This window comes from Agelaius phoeniceus, chromosome 36 (genome assembly GCF_051311805.1).
Source record: "Agelaius phoeniceus isolate bAgePho1 chromosome 36, bAgePho1.hap1, whole genome shotgun sequence".
In the NCBI taxonomy this organism is placed as follows: domain Eukaryota; kingdom Metazoa; phylum Chordata; class Aves; order Passeriformes; family Icteridae; genus Agelaius; species Agelaius phoeniceus.
In genome coordinates this window covers 811806-833361 of record NC_135300.1, presented here as the reverse complement: position 1 = coordinate 833361, position 21556 = coordinate 811806, and the positions used below count along the sequence as shown (strand labels likewise).

Genomic DNA, 21556 nt, shown 5'->3' with positions numbered 1-21556 from the left:
TAATTCCCCGAACCCGCTGTGTTTTTTGGGGGTTGTTTCTCACCATCCTCCTCCTCGCGGTGGTTGCTCAAGGGCAGGGTGTAGATGGAGCGGGTCAAGGCCTGGGGCGCCCCCTCGTGGACATTTCGGGGATTCTCGGCGCGTTCCGGGGGGCTTTGGGCTCGGGCGGTGCCGTTGCCCGCGGGGAGGTGACAAAATTTGCCGGTGAATTGGTGGGGGGCAGAGCAGCGCTGGGGGTGGGCGCAGACGCCCCCGTTCCGGCAGAGCAGCGGGCACAGAACTGCGGGAGGGGAGAGAGGGGGGACAGCCCGAAATTAGGGAGCAGGCCCCCAAAAAAAACCAAAAAAAACACCCTAAAAAAGCACCCTAAAATCCCAAAATAACCCCAAAAATAAGCAAAAAATGACCCCAAAATAACCCCCAAAATAACCCAGAAATAACCCCAAAAATAACCCAAAAAAACCACCCTAAATTCCCAAAAATAACCCCAAAAAATAACCCTAAAAAACCACCCTAAATTCCCAAAAATAACCCCAAAAATAACCCTAAAAAAGCACCCTAAAATCCCCAAAATAACCCCAAAAATAACCAAAAATGACCCCAAAATAACCCCAAAAATAACCCTAAAAAAGCACCCTAAAATCCCCAAAATAACCCCAAAAATAACCAAAAATGACCCAAAATAACCCAAAAATAACCCTAAAAAAGCACCCTAAAATCCCCAAAATAACCCCAAAAATAACCCAAAAAATAACCCCCAAAATAACCTAAAAATGACCCAAAAAAATCCCCAAAATAACCTAAAAATAACCCAAAAAATAACCCCCAAAAACTCAAAGCAACCCCAAAAAACCCCAAAAAACCCCAAAAAAAACCAAATTCGGGAGGGTTTTAGGGTTTTTTTGGGGGGGAGAGTCCAGGAATTTTGGGGGGTAGAAATTTGGGGGGGATCCCGAAATTTGGGGGATCCCAAATATTTGGGGGGGGGGGTCCAGGAGGGGATCCTGAAATTTGGGGGGGGTCCCAGCCGGGTTTTTGGGGCAGATCCTGAACATTTTGGGGAGGCTCCAAAATCAAATGAAAAATGAAATCCCGACATTTGTGGGGGCATCCCCACATTTGGGGGGTGTGGATTCAGATTTGGGGGGGGCGGGGTCCGGGATATTTGGGGGGGGGTCCCAGACATTTTGAGGGGTTCCAGGACATTTTGGGGGGGTCCCAGCCGGGTTTTTGGGGCGGATCCAGGACATTTTGGGGAGGCTCCAGGATGAAACCCCGACATTTGTGGGGGGATCCGAGGTGGGTCCGGATTTGGGGGGGGGTCCCGGATATTTGGGGGTGCTCCCAGACATTTTGGGGGGGTCCCGCGCGGTTTTTTGGGGCGGGGGGGGCCCCCCGGGGCCGCCTGGTCCCGAGCTCTGCCGGGGCCCCTCTGTTTATGTTGCGAATTCCCGGCGGATTTCCAGCGGGACCCGATGAGCTCATGGAGCTGCGTGGGTGGGATGGGGCCCACCCTTCCCCCGAGCCCCCCCCGGGAGGGGCCCTAAAACCCCCCCCGACCCCAAAAAACCCCTCCCCAAAAAGCCGGGAGGGGGCCCCCGAACCCCCGCCCTAAAAACGGGAGAAAAAGGGGTTTTGGTATTGGGGGTTTTGGGGGGAGCTGCGAGGGTGGGATGGGGCCCACCCCGATCCGAACCCCCCTGGGAGGGGCCCCCCGGCCCTAAAACCCCCCCCCCGACCCCAAAATCTCCATCCCAAAAAACGGGGATGGGTGCCCAAACCCCCACCCTAAATATGGAAGGAAAAAAGGAAAAATGGGTTTTTTTTTGATTGTTGGGTTTTTGGGAGATTTCACCCCAAAACGCCCGTGGGGAATTTGGGAGGAGAATTTGGGATTTGGGGAGGTGGAGCCCAAAATGTCCTGGGAGCCTCCTCAAGACCACGAACCCCAAAATTTGTGGGGGGTTCAAACTTCCCCCCCCCCCCAACAGCAAAAAGGGAATTTGGGGTGTTGGAGACCCCCCGCACCCCAAATCCTCCCTGGACCCCAAAATTCCCCCCGTACCCCAAAATGTCTCAGCTTCCCCCATGTCCCAAATCCCTCCTGAACCCCAAATCCTCCACCCCAAATCCCTCCCGCACCCCAAAATCCTCCCATGTCCCAAATCCCTCCCTGCATCCCAAACTCCCTCCTATCCCAAAAACTCCCCAGCACCCCAAAATGCCCCAAACCGCCCAAACTCTCCCTTCCCAAAACTTTCGAATCTCGACTCCCCTTCCCCAAAATCCTAAATCCCCCCAAGCCCCAAAACCTCCCTGCACCCCAAGATCCCCTCAAATCCCAAACTCCCCCCTTCCCAAAACTTTTGGATCTCAACTCCCCCTCCTTAAAATTCCAAATCCCCCCCCCCAAAAATCCCAAACTCCCCCCACTCAAAACTTCCGGATCCCAACTCCCCCTCCCCAAATCTCAAACTCCCCCCAAACCCCAAAACCTCCTCCACCCCAAAACCTCCCAAACCACAAACCCCCCCCAAATCCCAACCTCTCCCCTCCCAAAACTTTTGGATCCCGACGCCCCCTCCCCAAAATCCCAAATCCCCCCCCAAACCCCAAACTCCCCAAAATCCCAAACTCCCCCCAAAATCCCAAACTCCGCCCTCCCAAACCTTCCGGATCTCGACTCCCCTCCCCAAAACCCAAATCCCAAAACTTTCGGATCCTGACCCCCCCCTCCCCAAAATCTCAACCCCCCCCCCATATCCAATCCCTCCCCCCCCACCCAAACCTTCCGGATCCCGAACCCCCCTCCCCAAAAAACCCCCCAAAAACACCAAACCCCCCCAAACCCCAAATCCCAAACTCCTCCCCGCAAATCCCAACTCCCCTCCCAAACCTCTCCGGATCCCGACTCCCCCTCCCCAAAATCCAAACCCCCCTCCCCAAAATCCCAAACTCCCCCCACTCAAAACTTCCGGATCCCCAACTCCCCCTCCCCAAAACCCCAAATCCCAAAACTTTCGGATCCCGACCCCCCCTCCCCAAAGATCCCAAACTCCTCCTTCCCAAACCTTCCGGATCCCGATACCCCCTCCCCAAACCCCCCCAAAAAACCCCAAAAACCCCAAAAACCCCAACGCCCGCCCCCCCCCCCGCACTGACCGAGCCTGAAGCCGCTGCCGGGGGGGGGGCCCCGGCCGCTCTCCAGCACCACCACGGTGGCGTTGTCGCCGCCGCGTCCCCCCCCGCCACCGCCGGGTCCCCCCGGGGGCGACACCCGGGGACGCAGCGACCCCCGGGGCAGCAGCGGGGGGGGAGAGAACGGACCCGGAGGCGGGGGGGGGCCGGGACCCCCGGGGGGGGACACGGGTGGAGCCCGGGGCGGGCAGCGCCAGCACCGCCGCGAGCAGCAGAGCGGGGCCCAGCGCCATCGGGGGGGGACACAGGGGACACTGAGGGGGGGGGGGACACGGGGGGGACAACGGCGGGAACGCCCCGGGGTGGGGCCGGGCCGGGGGGGGCGGGGAAACGCCCGGGGTGGGGCCCGAGCATCGCCCACCCCCCCCCCAGCCCCGAGATGGGGACACGGGGGGGAACACGGGGGGGGGACACGGGGCGGGACTAGGGGGGGACAGGAGGGACAGAATGGGGGGGGACACGGGGGGGACAGGAGGGACAGAATGGGGGGACACGGGGGGGGACACGGGGCGGGACAAGGGGGGGACGGGAGGACAGAATGGGGGGGACACGGGGGGGGACACGGGGCGGGACAAGGGGGGACAGGAGGGACAGAATGGGGGGGACACGGGGGGGACATGAGGGACAGAATGGGGGGGACACGGGGCGGGACAAGGGGGGACAGCAGGGATGAATGGGGGGGACACGGGGGGGACACGGGGGGACAGGAGGGACAGAATGGGGGGGACACGGGGGGGGACATGAGGGGGACAAGGGGGGGGACATGAGGGACAGAATGGGGGGGACACGGGGCGGGACACGGGGCGGGACAAGGGGGGACAGGAGGGACAGAATGGGGGGGACACGGGGGGGACACGGGGCGGGACATGAGTGACAGAATGGGGGGGACACGGGGGGGGACATGAGGGACAGAATGGGGGCAGAATGGGGGGGACACGGGGGGGACACGGGGCCGGGACATGAGTGACAGAATGGGGGGGGACACGGGGCGGGACACGGGGGGGACACGGGGCGGGACACGGGGGGGACATGAGGGCGACATGAGTGTCAGAATGGGGGGGGACACGGGGGGGACATGAGGGATAGAATGGGGGCAGAATGGGGGGGACACGGGGCGGGACATGGCGGGGACATGAGGGGGGACATGAGTGACAGAATGGGGGGGCACGGGGGGGGACACTGGGCTGGTAGAAGGGGGGGACACGGGGGAGGGACATGAGTGGGACATGAGGGACAAATCGGGGGGACACGGGGGGGACACGGGGCGGGACAAGGAGGGGACATGCGGGACAGAATGGGGGGGACACAGGGGACAGAGTGAGAGGACGCGGGGGGGACACAGAGGACAGAATGGGGGGGACACGGGGGGTGGGGGAAACCGGATTTAATGGGGGGGACACGGGGGACAAGGGGGGACACGGGCGGGACAAGGGGGGGACACTCGGGGACACGATTGGAAACGCGGGGGGGACACTCGGGACAAGGAGGGCGACAAGGGGGGGACACGGGACTGACATGGGGGGGGACACGGAGGACAAACCGGGGGGACACAGGACTCAACACGAGGGGGAGGAAGGGGGGGACACGGGGGTGACAAAAGGGAGAAGGAGGGGGACAAGAGTGGGGACATGGCGGGGACAAGAGGGACAGACCGGGGGGGACATGGGGGGGACACGAGGGGACAATGGGGGGACACGGGGGTGACAAAAGGGAGAAGGAGTGGACAAGAGTGGGGACATGGCGGGGACAAGAGGGACAGACCGGGGGGGACACACGGGGGGGACACGAGGGGACAATGGGAGGGACACGGGGGTGACAAAGGGGACACCGCGGGGGTGTCACGGGACACTGGGGAGGCTGGCGGGGACGGGGACATGTGGGACACGGGTGTCACCCCCTCCCCGGTGCCACACGTGCCACCCCGGGCGCTCCTGGGGTGGCGAGGAAATGCCAGCGGTGCCAGCCCGCCCCCGCAGGATCCGGTGACAACGGGCTGGGACAATGGGGACACTGGGGACACCGGGACTGGGACAATGGGGACAATGGGGACACCGGGACTGGGGACAATGGGGACACGGGAGAGCCGGGAGAGCCGGGACTGGGGACAATGGGGACACCGGGACACTGGGGGAGCCGGGACTGGGGACAATGGGGACACTGGGGACAACCGGGACTGGGAAAATGGGGACACTGGGGACACCGGGAGAGCCGGGACTGGGGACAATGGGGACACCGGGACACTGGGGGAGCGGGACTGGGGACAATGGGGACACTGGGGACACCGGGACTGGGGAAAATGGGGACACTGGGGACACCGGGAGAGCCGGGACTGGGGACAATGGGGACACTGGGGACACCGGGACTGGGGACAATGGGGACATTGGGGACACCGGGGACTGGGGACAATGGGGACACCAGGAGAGCCCGGACTGGGGGCACTGGGGACCCTACCCCAGCCCATACTGGGGACCCTGGTGCCAGCCCATACTTGGGGCACTGGGGACCCTGGGGACCTTCCCCAGCCTATACTGGGGACCCTGGGGACCCTACCCCAGCCTATACTGGGGGCACTGGGGACACTGGGGACCCTACCCAGCTCATACTGGGGACACTGAGACCCTACCCCAGCCCATACTGGGGGGCACTGGGGACCCTACCCCAGCTCATACTGGGGACACTGGGACCTATCCCAGCCCATACTGGGGACACTGGGGACACTGGGGACCTACCCCAGCTCATACTGGGGACACTGGGGACCTACCCCAGCCTATACTGGGGGCACTGGGGACACTGGGGACCCTACCCCAGCCCATACTGGGGGCACTGGTGCCAGCCCTATACCTGGGGACATTGGGGACACTGGGGACCTATCCCAGCCCATACTGGGGACACTGGGGACACTGGGGACCTACCCCAGCCTATACTGGGGACACTGGGAACCTACCCCAGACTATATTGGGGGACACTGGGGACCCTACCCTGGCCATACTGGGGACACTGGGAACCTATCCCAGCCCATACTGGGGACACTGGGGACACTGGGACCTACCCCAGCTCATACTGGGGGACACTGGGGACCTATCCCAGCCTATACTGGGGACACTGGGGACCTACCCCAGCTCATACTGGGGACACTGGGGACCTACCCCAGCTCATACTGGGGACACTGGGGACCTACCCCAGCCTATACTGGGGACACTGGGAACCTACCCCAGACTATATTGGGGACACTGGGGACCAACCCCAGCTCATACTGGGGGCACTGGGGACACTGGGACCAATCCCAGCCCATTCTGGGGACCCCGGTGCCACCCCCCGAGGTGACCCCAGCCCCAGTGCCGGTGCCGGGCTGTGGGGCCGGGGTGTGGCCGCGCCGTTGTCACCGCGGTGCCACCTGTGCCCGGCACAGCAGGTTCCTCTGGCAGCGGCCACCGGAAGTGGCGCTGCCGCCGCGATGCCACAGCGATGCCACAGCGATGCCACAGCGGTGTCACAGCGGTGCCACGCCGGTGCCACCGCGATGTCGCACCGGTGTCACCGAGCGGGGCTGGGCACCGTCCCCAGCCGGGGGGGCGCGGCCCTGGCCCGGCTCCCGCTGTCCCCGGTGTCCCCTCGGGCCCTTTGTCCCCTTTGTCCCCGTTGTCGCCGCTGTCCCCTCCCGGGCCGGATCCGGGCGGGAATTGCTGGGCCCTGACTCAGGCCGGGCTCAGCCGGAATTTCTGCCCCGGCCGCCCCTCCTGGCGGGATCGCCGGGATCGCCGGTGCCGGTGCCATAAATCCGGGCCAGGCACGGGCCAGGCACGGGAGGGGACGGGACAGGGACCGGGACAGGGACCGGGACAGCGATGGAGCCGCTGGAGCTGCCCCGGGTAGGAACGGGTGGGAGCGGGATGGGATCGGTGCCATAAATCCGGAGGGACCGGGACGGGGACAGGGATGGGGACAGGGACAGGGATGGGGACAGGGATGGGGACAGGGACAGGACCGGGACAGGGACGGGGACGGGGAAGGGGACAAGGACCGGGACGGGACCAGGACAGAGATGGGGACAAGAACAGGACAGGGACAGGGACGGGGACAGGGATGGGGACAAGAACAGGACTGGGACAGGGACAAGAACAGGACTGGGACAGGGACAGGTACAGGGACAGGGACAAGGACAGGGACAAGGACGGAGCCGCTGGAGCCACCCCGGGTAGGAATGGGTGGGATCGGGATGGGACTGGGGTGGATTGGGACTGAGATCTCCACAGTGTCCCCAGAGCGTCCCTGTCCCCTCAGGGTTCCCATGGTTTGTGATGTCCCCAGAGTGTCCCCAAGGTGTCCCTGTCCCCTCAGGGTTCCCATTGTTTGTGGTGTCCCCAGGGTGTCCCTGTGATGTCCCCGCAGGGTTCCTGCTGCTCCTCGGGGGCTGGGGCTGTCCCTTGGAGATGTCCCCAGGGTGTCCCTGTCCCCACAGGGTTCCCATTGTTTCTGGTGTCCCTGTGATGTCCCCAGGGTGTCCCCAAGGTGTCCCTGTCCCCGCAGGGTCCCTGTTATGCCCCCAAGGTGTCCCCAGAGTGTCCCTGTCCCCTCAGGGTTCTTGCTGTTTGTGGTGTCCCCAGGGTGTCCCAGGAGTGTCCTCAAGGTGTCCCTGTCCCCGCAGAGTCCCTATGATGCCCCCAGGGCTGTCCCCAAAGTGTCCCCAGGGTGTCCCTGTCCCTGCAGGGTCCCTGTGATGCCCCCAGGGCTGTCCCCAGAGTGTCCCCAAGGTGTCCCCTGTCCACGCAGGGTTCCCATTGTTTCTGGTGTCCCTCAGGGTGTCCCCACGGTGTCCCTGTCCCCGCAGGGTCCTGTGATGTCCCCAGGTGTCCCCAAGGTGTCCCTGTCCCCGCAGGGTCCCTGTGATGTCCCCAGGGCTTTCCCCAGGGTGTCCCCTGTGATGTCCCCAAGGTGTCCCTGTCCCCGCAGGGTCCCTGTGATGTCCCCAGGGGCTGTCCCCAAGGTGTCCCCAAGGTGTCCCTGTGATGTCCCTAGAGTGTCCCCACGGTGTCCCTGTCCCTGCAGGGTCCCTGTGATGTCCCCACAGTGTCCCCAAGTGTCCCTGTCCCCGCAGGGTCCCTGTGATGTCCCACAGTGTCCCCAAGGTGTCCCTGTCCCCGCAGGGTCCCTGTGATGCCCCCAGGGTGTCCCCACAGTGTCCCCCACGGTGTCCCTGTCCCCGCAGGGTTCCTGCTGCTCCTCGGGGCCGGGGCTGTCCCTGGAGATGTCCCCAGGGCTGTCCCCGGGGGGCTGTGAGGAGAGCGAGGCCTGGCTGGGCCCGGGGGGGTCCCCCCGGCCGTGTCCCCACGGAGCCCCCGCCGAGGGAGCGGCCCCGGAGCTGCGAGGTACGGCCGGACCCCAAACCCTGACCCCAAATCCCAAACCCTAAACCCCAAATCATCCCAAATCCCAAATTCCGACCCCAAACCCCAAAGCATCCCAAATCTGGATCCCAAATCCTAATCCCAGAGCCCCCGACGGAGGATGACATCTACTGCCACTGCCTGTGCTGACCCCAAATCCCAAACCCCAAATCCTGATCCCGGACCCTAAATCCTGACCCCAAACTCTGACCCCAAACCCCAAACACAGAGCCCCTGATGGAGGATGACACCTACTGCTGCTGCCTGTCCCAAACCCAAATCCCAAATCCTGATCCCAGACCCTAAATCCTGACCCCAAACCCCAATCCCAGAGCCCCCGATGGAGGATGACATCTACTGCCGCTGCCTGTCCCAAACCCCAAACCCCAAATTCCAAATCCCAAACCCCAAACCCCAAATTCCAAATCCCAAACCCCAAATCATCCCAAATCATCCCAATCCCAGAGCCCCCCGACGGAAGATGACATCTACTGCCGCTGCCTGTGCTGATCCCAAATCCCAAACCCCAAATCATCCCAAACCCCAAATCCTGACCCCAAACCCCAAATCATCCCAGACCCTAAACCCCAAATGCAGAGCCCCCCCACATCTACTGCCGCTGCCTGTGCTGACCCCAAACCCCAAATGCTGACCCCAAACCCCAAATCATCCCAAACCCCAAATGCTGACCCCAAATCCTGACCCCAAATGCTGACCCCAAACCCCAAACGCTGACCCCAAACCCAAACCCCAAACGCAGAGCCCCCCACGGAGGATGACATCTACTGCCGCTGCCTGTCCCAAACCCCAAATCCCGACCCCAAACCCCAAATGCTGACCCCAAATGCTGACCCCAAATGCTGACCCCAAACCCCAAATGCTGACCCCAAACCCCAAACCCCAAATGCTGACCCCAAACCCCAAACCCCAAATGCAGAGCCCCCACGGAGGATGACATCTACTGCCGCTGCCTGTGCTGACCCCAAACCCCAAATCCCGACCCCAAACCCCAAATCCTGACCCCAAATGCAGACCCCAAACCCCAAACCCCAAATTCCAAACCCCAAACCCCAAACGCAGAGCCGCCCACAGAGGATGACATCTACTGCCGCTGCCTGTGCAGACCCCAAACCCCAAATCCCGACCCCAAACCCCAAATCCTGACCCCAAATGCAGACCCCAAACCCCAAACGCTGACCCCAAATCCCAAACCCCAAACGCAGAGCCGCCCACGGAGGATGACATCTACTGCCGCTGCCTGTCGCGCACGCTGTGCCACACGGCCACGCCCGTCACCGTCGGGTTCTACGCGCCCTGCGGGCACCGCCTCGAGTCCCTGCTGGCCAAGGTCACCGGTGCGTGTGGAACTCACGGATTATTGGGAATTGTTCGGGAATTGTTCGGGAATTGTTCGGGAATGTGGGAATTCGGAGCGGCGGATTTGGGGTTTTCTGTGCCCGGTGTTGTTTCCTCAGGGTTTGGGGTCTCATCGCAGTCCCAAATTTCATTGCAATCCTTAAGTCAGGCCAAATCCCATCCCCAGTCCCAAATCCCATCTCAAATCCCAAATCCCATCCCAAATCCCAAATCCCGAATCTCATCTCAATCCTAAATCCCATACTAGGCCCGAATCCCCTCCCAGTTCCAAATTCCCATCCCAGCCCCAAATCCCAGCCCAGTCCCATCCAACCCAACACCATCCCAATCCCAAATTCCAACCCAAATCCCATCCTGAATCCCAAATCCTGCTCCAAACCCCAAATCCCATCCCATCCCATGAATTCCATCTCCAACCCAACCCAATCCCATCCCATCCAATCCCACTCATCCCAAACCACAAATCCCACCCCGAAAACCACCCCAAATCCCAAATGCCAACTCATCCCATGCATTCCATCCCAAAACCAACCCAACCCGACTCAACTCAACCCAACCCAACCCAATGCAATCCAAATTCCAACCCAACCAAACTCAACCCAACCCAACTGAACTCAACACAACTCAACCCAACCCAACCCAATGCAATCCAAATTCCAACTCAACCCAACCCAACCCAACCCAACCCAACCCAACCCAAGCCCCATCCAATCTAAACTCCAACCCAACCCCAAAAACCACACCAAAAACCAACCCAAATCCCAAATCCCAACTCATCCCATGCATTCCATCACAAACCTAACCCAACCCAATGCAATCCAAATTCCAACCCAACCCAATTGAACTCAACACAACTCAACCCAATGCAACCCAATGCAACCCAACCCAAGCCCCATCCAATCTAAACCCCAAACCAACCCCAAATCCCAAATGCCAACTCATCCCATGCATTCCATCCCAAAACCAACCCAACCCAACCCAATGCAATCCAAATTCCAACCCAACCCAATGCAACCCAACCCAAACCCCATCCAATCTAAACCCCAACCCACCCCCAAAAACCACACCAAAAACCACCCCAAACCCCAAATCCCAACCCAAACCCCAAAACTGACCCCAAATCCCAAATGCCACCAATCGCTCGTTGCCAGCCTTCATGCGTGAGGAGATGGCGCAGCGCGAGGCGGCCGAGCTGCGCCGGGGCCAGCGCCGGCCGCGCAGCCCCCATGGCTGGGGCCTGCTGGAGGCCCTGTGGCTCCTGGCCTTCTACGAGCCCGTGGTGACCGAGGGCCACCTGAGGAGGAAGAACCTGGAGTTCATCTTCATCCGCTTCAGCGCCTGGGAGTTCGCGGGCTGCGACAAGCTCTGGGCGGGGCTGGTGACCACGCTGTGCCACCACGTGCGCCAGCACTTCGGCGCGCTGCCGCTCAGCGTCTTCCACGTGCTGGGCTCGCGCCCGCGCTTCGCCTCCGGCTTCTCGCAGCGGGAGTGGATCCTCAAGAAAGGGACCTGCCTGAGGCTCTGGGGGCTGCTGCTGGTGCTGGCCGTGGGCATCGCCATCCTGCTGGTGGCGCTGCTGGTGCCGGGCATCAAGGATCACCACGCTCTGAAGGTGGTGGGCAGCGCCGTGGCGTCGCTGTCGGGCTCCTCGCTGGTGCTGGGAGCGCTGTCCATCCTCAAGAACTTCCTGGTCAGCGAGAAGAAGAAGATCGAGCGCTTGACCAACAGCGACAGGTTCGCCGGGCAGCTGGGGTTCATGAGCAAGATCCGCGAGGAGGTCGAGGTCTTGGTGGATTATTTGGCCTTCATGGAGGTCTTTGAGCGCCGCCGGCTGCGCGTGGTGATGGAGATCACCAGCCTGGACCTCTGCTACCCGGAGAAAGTGGCCGGGGTGTTCAACGCCATGGCCACGCTGCTGTCGGACGCCAACGCGCCCTTCATCTTCCTGCTGGCCGTGGACCCCAGCGTCATCGTGCCGTGCCTGGAGCAGACGGGCTGCATGAAGGGGCTGGCGGACAACGGGTACCTGTACCCTGAACCGCGCCGTCAACGCTGCCCTTCTCCATCCCCGAGATGGGCGCCCGCTCCCCCGCCTGCGCAGCGTGGCCGCCGCCATACCAGACGCGCGAGGACCTCATGTACCGAATCATCGCGACAAACGTCGCCAAAACCCCGCGGCGGCGGCTGCGGCGGCTGCGGCGCGGTCGCGCGGCACCCAGCTGGAAGGAGGCGGACTCCGAGGCGGTGGCGTGGATCCACGAGGCGTTCCGGTGTCTCCACGACGCCTCGGACGTCCTGAGCCGGTACCTGCCGGAGAACGGCGCCAACGTGCGGCGCATCGTCAACACCATCCCCATCACGCTGCGGCTGCTGCTGCACCGCGCCGCCGGTGCCGGCACCGTGGCCGAGCTGTCGCCGCGCGCCGCGGCCGCCTGGGTGGTGCTGGCCGACCGCTGGCCCTGCCGCCTCAGCTGGACGCTGCAGTGCCTGGAGGACGCCGGGCAGGGCCACGCGGCGGCGGCGGAACATTCCGGAAGGTCCCTCTGGAGCGTGTTCCAGGAGCACGCCGGGGAGCTGAGCGCGCTGCGGCAGCCGCTGGGCAAAGTGCTGAGCCTGGACGCCGACCCCGAGCTCTTCCAGGCCTTCCTGGCGCGGGATTTCCCCTTCCGGCGCCGGCGAGGCGCGGCAGCTGCTCGGCGTCACCGTCAACCTGGACCACTCCATCCGGCAGCAGATGGGGCTGCTGAGGGCCATGGCCCGGCTGGGCAGGGCCGCACCCGTGTCCAGAGGGGTGCAGTGTGTCCCACACGGTGCCCGGTGATTTGGGATTGAGATTTGGGACCGGGGATTTGGGGATTTGGGACTGGGATTTAGGATTGGGATTTGGGATGGTTCCATGGGCAGCAGATGGGGCTGCTGAGGGCCATGGCCCGGCTGGGCAAGGCTGCATCCGTGTCCCGAGGGGTGCAGTGCGTCCCACACGGTGCCCGGTGATTTGGATTGGGATTTGGGATGTGGGATTTGGGGATTGGGGATTTGGGGATTGGGATTTGGGATTTGGGGATTGGGGATTTGGGATTTGGGGATTTGGGGATTGGGGATTTGGGGATTTTGGGATTTGGGGATTTGGGATTTGGGGATTTGGGATTGGGATTTGGGATGGTTCCATGGGCAGCAGATGGGGCTGCTGAGGGCCATGGCCCGGCTGGGCAAGGCCGCACCCGTGTCCCGAGGGGTGCAGTGTGTCCCACACGGTGCCCGGTGATTTGGGATTGGGATTTGGGGATTGGGGATTTGGAGATTTGGGATTGGGGATTTGGGACTGGGGATGTGGGATTTGCGATGTGGGATTTGGAATCGGGAATGGCATTGGGATTTGGGAATGGGGATTTGGGATCAGGATTTGTGATTTGGGATCGGGAATGGCATCAGTTTTTGGGATTTGGGATGGATATTTTTTGATTTGGGAATGGCATGAATGGCATCAGGATTGGGGATTTGGGATCGGGATTGGGGACTTGGGATCAGGATTGGGGATTTGGGATCGGGAGCGACATCACGGGTTGGGATCGGGAATGGCACCAGGATTTAGGATCAAGAATGGCATTGGGTTTTGGGACTGGGATCAAGATTTGGGATTTGGGTTCAGGAATGGCATCGGGATTTGGGATTTGAGATTTGGGATTTGAGATTTGGGATTTGAGATTTGGGATTTGAGATTTGGGTTCAGGAACAGCATCAGGGTTGGGGATTTGGGATCAGGATTGGGATTTGGGATCGGAAATGGCACCGGGATTTGGGAATGAGATTTGGGATCAGGAATGGCGTCAGGATTTGGGATCAAGAATGGCATTGGGTTTTGGGATTGGGATCAAGATTTGGGATTTGGGTTCAGGAATGGCATCGGGATTTGGGAATGAGATTTGGGATCAGGAATGGCATTGGGTTTCGGGATTTGGGATCAGGAATGGGATCAGGATTTGGGATTTGTGATTTGTGATTTGGGATTTGAGATTTGGGATCAGGAATGGGATCAGGGTTGGGGATTTGGGATCAGGATTGGGATTTGGGACCAAGAATGGGATCCAGACCCTGCCAAGGGCAGGGAGAGCTCCTGGAGGATTTGGGGATCTTTTTAGGGGAAGGGGGATTGGGAATTCTGGGGTTTTATGCCCAGTCTGTGATCCTGGAGAGCACTGGGAACACCCAGAGGAAATTCCTGGGTTTTATTCCTGGTTTTTGGGGATGCTGGAAGGGTTTGGGATGATCCAGAGGGAATTCCGGGCTTTCATTCCCAGTTTTTGTCACTGGGAAACGCTGGGAGGGGACTGGGGTGATCCAGGGGTATCCCAAAGCTCCCGGAATCCAAGGGAACTTTGATCCCTCCCGGGAATCCCCAACCCTGAGACATTTTTGGGATCTCCTCCCAAAATCCGTGTCCTTTTGGGAGGGAAAATCGGGAAAATCCCCCCCCAGAAAAGCCCCAAATTTGGGCCATGCCCAAACCCCATCCCACCCAGAATTCCCGGGAAAATTCCCCGGGATCGTCCCCCAATAAACCAAGTTCCACCCTTGGCTCCGTATTTTGGGATTTTTTTGGGATTTTTTTGGGGATTTCCTACCTGTTCTGGGGTTTCTTGTTTTTTTTTTTTTTTTTGGGATCTTCACCCCCTCCCCACCCACCCCCCCCTCAAATCCATGAATTCCCCAACTCCTGGAATTCCGGGATGAGCCCCCAAAAAGAGGGCGGGTGACGAATGCAGAATTCCTTTAATTAGAAAACAGCCGTTAACAAAAATTCCACCACGGGGAAAAACGAGGGGGGAAAAAAACCGAAAAAAAAAAAACGGGGAAAAGACAGGGAAAAAAAAAGAAAACCAACAACAAACCCCAAAAACCAAACCCAGAGGAAACACCAGCAAAAATTCCCGGCCAGAAAATCGGGAATATCCCCCCGGAATTCCAATCCCCCCCATCCCCCCAACGCAGCTCCCTGAAAGATTTTATTGCACTTAAGAAAGAAAAGCGACCCCCGGGAATCTCCCCGGGAATTCCGGGAATTTTTTGGGAATTCCGGGCCGGGAGATCCCCGTGGGAATCGCTGGATTTCCCCTGCCCCGACCCCTCTGGGAATTTGGGATGAGCGAGGAATTCCAGCCCCTCCCTGCCCCCTTCTCCACCTTTCCCCGTTTTCCCGGGAATTCTGCGGCTGGTGATAAATAGAGACGGGAAAAAAGGGGAAAAATAACAGAAAAAAGGGAGGAAAAAACAGGGAAAAAATTCCCAAAGAAACCAAAGCCACCGGAAAGGGAGGGAAATTAAAAATAAATAAAGCGCGGGGGCTGCGGGAGCAGCCGATCCCGGGGGTTTTTTTTTCTCTTTTTTAGGGACGGAATTCCCAAATCGCCGCCGCTCCCGGTCCCTGCGATCCCGCCGGGAATGGCCCCGGGAATTCCCAGCGGATCGGGAAGGCCGAGCCCCGCCTCCTGCCCCGCCCCCGGGAGGCGGGGAAAAATCGGGAAAAATCGGGAAAAGAAGTCGGGAAAAAAAAAAAAAAAAAAAATCCGGTTTTGTTTTGTGTTTCGTGGTTTTTTGTTTTTTTTGTTTTTGGTTTTTTTTTTCCTTTCCCAAGCAAAGTCCCGAAATTCCCGAGGTTTGGTTGGAATCTTGTGCGGAGTTGGGGAGAGGGGGAAAAGCTCCGGAGCCTCCCCCTCCAGGACCTGTGGGGAGAGCGGGAAGGGCAGGGCTGGGAAAATTCCAGGAAATTCCCGGAAAATTCCCAGAAAATCCCAGGAAAATTCCCAGAAAAATTCCAGGAAAATTCCCAGGAAAATTCCCAGGAAAATTCCCAGAAAAATCCCAGGAAAATTCCGGGAAATTCCCAGGAAAATTCCTGGAAAATTCCCCGGAAAATTCCCAGAAAATTCCCAGAAAAATTCCCGGAAAAATTCCCAGAAAATTCCAGGAAATTCCCAGGAAAATTCCCAGAAAATTCCCAGAAAATTCCAGGAAATTCCCAGGAAAATTCCCAGGAAAATTCCCGGAAAATCCCAGGAAAATTCCTAGGAAAATTCCCAGAAAATTCACAGAAATTCCCAGGAAAATTCCCAGGAAAATTTCCAAGAAATTCCCAGAAAATTCCAGGAAATTCCCAGAAAATCACAGAAAATTCCCAGGAAAATTCCCAGGAAATTCACAGAAAATCCCAGAAAAATTCCCAGGAAAATTCCCAGGAAAATTTCCAGAAAATTCCAGGAAAATTCCCAGAAAATTCCAGGAAAATTCCCGGAAAAATTCCCGGAAAATCCCAGGAAAATTCCCGGAAAAATTCCAGGAAAATTCCTGGAAAATTCCCAGAAAAATTCCCGGAAAATTCCCAGAAAATCCCAGGAAAATTCCCAGGAAATTCCCAGAAAATCACAGAAAATTCCCAGGAAAATTCCCAGGAAATTCACAGAAAATCCCAGGGAAATTCCTGGAAAATTCCCAGAAAAATTCCCGGAAAATCCCAGGAAAATTCCCAGAAAATTCCCGGAAAATCCCAGAAAAATTCCCGGAAAATTCCCAGGAAAATTCCTAGGAAAATTCCCAGAAAATCCCAGGAAAATTCCCGGGAAATTCCCAGGAAAATTCCCGGAAAATTCCCGAAAAATTCCCGGAATTCCAGGATTCCCCGGCTCTCTCACCTGCGCTCACAGCGGCTCCGGAGCCGTGTCCTGGCTGGCCTCGAGGAGCAGCTCCTGCAGCTCCTGCTCGTTCCTGGAGCAGCTCAGCTCTGGGGGAAGGAGCGCGGAACGTTCTGGAACCAGCCCGGAAATTTGGGATTTTCCTGCTCCTTTCCCACTTTTTCCAGCTCTTTTCCCACTTTTTCAGCCCAGTTCCTGCTCCTTTCCTGTTTATTTACCCCCATTCCTGCTGCAATCCCAGTTTTTTCCTCTCCCAACCCAGGGATTTGGGGTTTTCCTGCTCCTTTCCCAGTTTTTCCTATTCCCAACCCAAGGATTTGGGATTTTCCTGCTCCTTTCCCAGTTTTTCCTATTCCCAACCCAGGGATTTGGGATTTTCCTGCTGCTTTTCCCAGTTTTTCACCCCAATTCCTGCTGCATTCCCACTTTTCCCTGTTCCCAACCCAAGGATTTGGGATTTTCCTGCTCCTTTCCCAATTTTCCCTGTTCCCAACCCAAGGATTTGGGATTTTCCTGCTGCTTTTCCCAGTTTCTCCAGTCCTTCTCCCACTTTTTCACCCCAATTCCAAACTCCCAGGAATGCCCCAAAGCCCGGGAACTCCCTCTGGAATTTGGGAATCTCAGAAGCCCCAGAAATTTGGGAATCTCAGAACTCCCGGGAATGCCCCGAGCCTGGGAACTCCCTCTGGAATTTGGGATCCCAGAGCCCCCAGACATTTGGGAATCTCAGAACCTCCAGAATTTCGGGATCCCTGAACTCCCGGGAATGCCCCGAGCCCGGCAACGCCCTCTGGAATTTGGGATCCCAGAACCCCCAGAAATTTGGGATCTCAGAAGTCCCAGGAATGCCCCAAGCTCAGGAACTCCCTCTGGAATTTGGGAATTTGGGATCCCAGAACCCCCAGAAATTTGGGAATCTCGGAACCCCCAGAATTCCAGGATTTCAGAACTCCCAGGAATGCCCCAAGCCCGGGAACTCCCTCTGGAATTTGGGAATTTGGGATCCCAGAATCCCCAGAAATTTGGGAATCTCAGAACTCCCGGGAATGCCCCGAGCCTGGGAACACCCTCAGGAATTTGGGAATGTGGGGATGTGGGAATTTGGGAATGTGGGAATGTGGGAATTTGGGGATCTCACCGTGCTCGGCCGCGCACGTTCCCGATTTCCCGTCGCCCTCCGGGCCCGGCTCCGGCAGCGCCCGGGCGAAATCGGCCTTGAGCCCGTTGGGAAGCGGCGAATCCCGGGAGGGGCTCCCGCACGGAATTCCCTCGGAGGCGCCCGCCCGGCGCGGCCGCGGCTCGGGAACGGCCCCGGATCCGACGGGAACGGCCCCGGATCCGACGGGAACGGCCCCGGATACATCGGGAATGGCTCCAAATCCATCGGGAACGGCCCCGGATCCGACGGGAACGGCTCCAAATCCATCGGGAACGGCCCCAGATCCAATGGGAACAGCCCTGGATCCATCGGGAACAGCCCCAGATCCAACAGGAACAGCCCTGGATCCATCAGGAATGGCCCCAGATCCAACGGGAACGGCTTCAAATCCATCGGGAGAAACCCCGGATCCATCAGGAAGGGCCCCAGATTCAACAGAAACGGCTCCAGATCCATCAGGAATGGCCCTGGATCCATTGGGAACGGAGCCAGATCCAGCAGGAACAACCCCAGATCCATCTGGAACGATGGGAACGGCTCCAGGTCCATCGGGAACAACCCCAGATCCAACAGGAACAGCCCTGGATTCATCGGGAACGGCTCCAGATCCATCAGGAATTGTCCCAGATCCATCAGGAACAGCCCCAGATCCATCAGGAATTGTCCCAGACCCTTCAGGAATGACCCTGGATCCTTCAGGAACAACCAAAGATCCACCAAGAACGACCCCAGATCCTTCAGGAACAGTCTCAAATCCATCGGGAAGGGCCCTGGATCCATCGGGAACGGCTCCAGATCCATCGGGAACGGCCCCAGATCCACCGGGAACGGCCCCAGATCCATCAGGAACAGCTCCAGATCCACCAGGAATGGCTCCAGATCCATCGGGAACAGCTCCAGATCCATCGGGAACGGCCCCAGATCCATCAGGAACAGTCCCAGATTCCTTGGGAACGACCCCGGATCTCTCAGGAACGACCCCGTATCCGTCGGGAACGGTTCCAGGTTCCTTGGGAATGACCCCAGATCCTTCTGGAACAGCCCCAGATCCTTCCGGAACGTTCTCCACCCGCGTCACCACGAAGATCTTGCGGCCTCTGCCGGGGCTGGAGACGGAAATCCTGCGCTCGCCGTTCCCGGAATTCCCGGAATCCCCGGAAGATTCCACAACCTCCCTCGAGTCCTTCCATCCTCCTCCTCCTCCTCCTCCTCGGTGTCCGAGCTGGAATCTCCGGCCGGGGCCGCGTTGCCGTTCTCCTCCGGGCCGGGGGAAGCGCCCTCGGGAATTTCGGGAATTTCGGGGATTTCGGGAATTTCGGATCGGCGCCGGAGATCTCGGCCATGGAGGCCGAGTGCTGGAGCTGCTGCTCCTTCTCCTCCTTCTCCTTGGCCAGGATGAAATTCCGCTTGCAGCCGTTCTGGATCTCGGCCAGCAGCGCCTTCTGCGTCTCCAGGAAGCTCTTGACCTGCCGGGGGAATCCGGGAATGGCGGGAAAATCCTCGGGAATGGCGGGAAAATCCCCGGGAATGGTGGGAAAACCCCCGGGAATTCCCTCAGGAATGGAGGGAGAGGAGTCGGGGTGAGGGAATTGGGGCGCTGGCCCTTTAAGAGGGGATTTTGGGGTTGGAATTGGGAATTTTGGGGTTGAAATTGGGGAATTTTGGACAGGAATTGGGAATTTTGCAGTTGGAATTTTGCAGTTGGAACTGGGAAATTTTTGGGTTGAATTGGGAATTTTGCAGTTGGAATTTGGGGGTTGGAATTGGGGAATTTTGCGGTCGGAATTGGGGAATTTTTGGGGTTGGAATTGGGAATTTTGCAGTTGGAATTTGGGAATTTTGGGGTTGAAATTGGGGAATTTTGGACTGGAATTGGGGAATTTTGGGGTTGGAATTTTGGAATTTGGGGTTGGAATTGGGAATTTGGGGGTTGGAATTGTGGAATTTTGGACTGGAATTGGGAATTTTTGGACTGGAGTTGGGGAATTTTGCAGTTGGAATTTGGGAATTTTGGGGTTGGAATTGGGAAATTTTTGGACTGGAATTGGGAAATTTTTGGACTTGGAATTGTGGAATTTTGCGGTTGGAATTGTGGAGTTTTGAGGGTTTTCCCAAGATTTTGGGGGTTTTGAATTTGTGATTCCAGAAGGGCTTGGAGAATGAAGATTTTCAGATATTCCCAGAATTCCCAGAATTCTTGGTGGGAAATGAGGAAATCCAGAGGATCTGGACTCAAAAATGGATTTTTTCCCACTGGAAAAAGAGGCCAAAAATGTGGGAATTGGGTCCTGGAGATTCCCAAAATCCCTGGAGTTGGGAATGTTCCATCAGCCCCAAAATCCCCAAGGCTCAGCTAATTTGGCAAATCCATGAAAAAACCTGGAAAAATCACCAGGAACCAGCCCCAAAATCCCAGGGATTTTCGGGAATTTTGGGAAATCTTTCAGGAATTCCATGAATATTTTGGGGAATTTCAAGAATTCCAGGCTCAGACCCCAAACCCCCAACACCTCAGGCACCGTTTCCTGCTCCAGGAACGCCCCAGAACCGCAGGGATTTTTTGGGAATTCCTGGAATTTTGGGTAATTCCTGAAATTTTTGGGAATCCCAGGAATTTTTTGGGGAATCCCATCGGTTTTCAGGAATTCCAGGACTCATCACCTCCTCCTTTGGCTCAAGGTCCAACCCGAAACCCCCAACACCTCAGGCACCGTTTCCTGCTCCAGGAACGCCCCAGAACCGCAGGGATTTTTGGGAATTCCGGAAAATTTTTGGTGAATTCCAGGAATTTTTTGGGGAATCCCATGGATTTTCAGGAATTCCAGGACTCATCACCTCCTCCCTGGCCTTGTGCCCAAATCTCTGAAACTCCAAACCCCCCAAACCCCCAAACCCCCAACACCTCAGGCACGTTTCCCGCTCCAGGAATGCCCCAGAACTGCGGGGATTTTTTGGGAATTCCGGGAAACTTTTGAGAATCCAGGAATTTTTTTGGGAATCCCAGGAATTTTCAGGAATTCCAGGACTCATCACCTCCTCCTTAGGCCCAAAGTCAAATCCCAAACCCCCAACACCTCAGGCACCGTTTTGTGCTCCAGGAACGCCCCAGAACCGCAGGGATTTTTTTGGTAATTCCCGGAATTTCTGGGAATTCCATGGGTTTTTTTGGGAATGCCGGGACTCACGGGCTCCTTCTTGGGCTCGCGGTCGAGGTCGAGGCGCAGCAGGGAGTGGTTGACGCGCAGGGCCAGGGACAGCGCCATGAGCCCCCCGGTCTTGATGTCGTTCTCGCGCAGGTCCAGGCGCAGCAGCCGAGGGCTCTCGGCCACGAACTCGGCCACGGCCACGGCCCCTGAGGGCACAAAAAAGCCCGGGAATTGGGGGGAAATCATGGGAATTTGGGGGGAAAATCCCTGGGAATTTGGGGGGAAATCCCTGGGAATTTGGGGGAAAATCCTGGGAATTTTGGGGGAAATCCCTGGGAATTTTGGGGGAAATCATGGGTGTGTGGGGGGAAAAAATCCTGGGAATCTGGGGGGGGAAAATCCAGGAATTGGGGGGAAAAATTCCAGGGAAATTGGGGGAAAATCCCTGGGAAATTGGAGGAAAATCCCTGGGAATTTGGGGGAAAATCAGGGAAATTGGGGGGAAATCATGGGTGTGTGGGGCAAAAATCCTGGGAATTGGGGGGAAAATATCCTGGGAATTTTGGGGCAAAAAAAGCTGGGGAATTTGGGGAAAAAAAGCCGGGG

The 21556-nt window shown here is 58.3% G+C and overlaps 2 protein-coding genes across 2 annotated transcripts in view; one reads left to right on the top strand and one right to left on the bottom strand.

The window, feature by feature from the left end:
- Positions 1-8922: 8922 nt before the first annotated feature.
- Positions 8923-12780, top strand: NKPD1 (NTPase KAP family P-loop domain containing 1). The gene is given in 5 exon segments (XM_077192876.1): positions 8923-8951; positions 9759-9937; positions 11111-11994; positions 11997-12629; positions 12631-12780. Coding segments are annotated over 5 exon segments (1875 nt in total).
- Positions 12781-14712: 1932 nt separating this feature from the next.
- Positions 14713-21556, bottom strand: part of PPP1R37 (protein phosphatase 1 regulatory subunit 37) — a 28664-nt gene continuing 21820 nt past the window's right edge. The window contains 5 exon segments of the mRNA XM_077192875.1: positions 14713-15679; positions 16646-16734; positions 17784-19095; positions 19097-19270; positions 20990-21156. Coding sequence (XP_077048990.1) covers positions 16652-16734; positions 17784-19095; positions 19097-19270; positions 20990-21156 — 1736 coding nt within the window. The 3' untranslated portion in view covers positions 14713-15679; positions 16646-16651.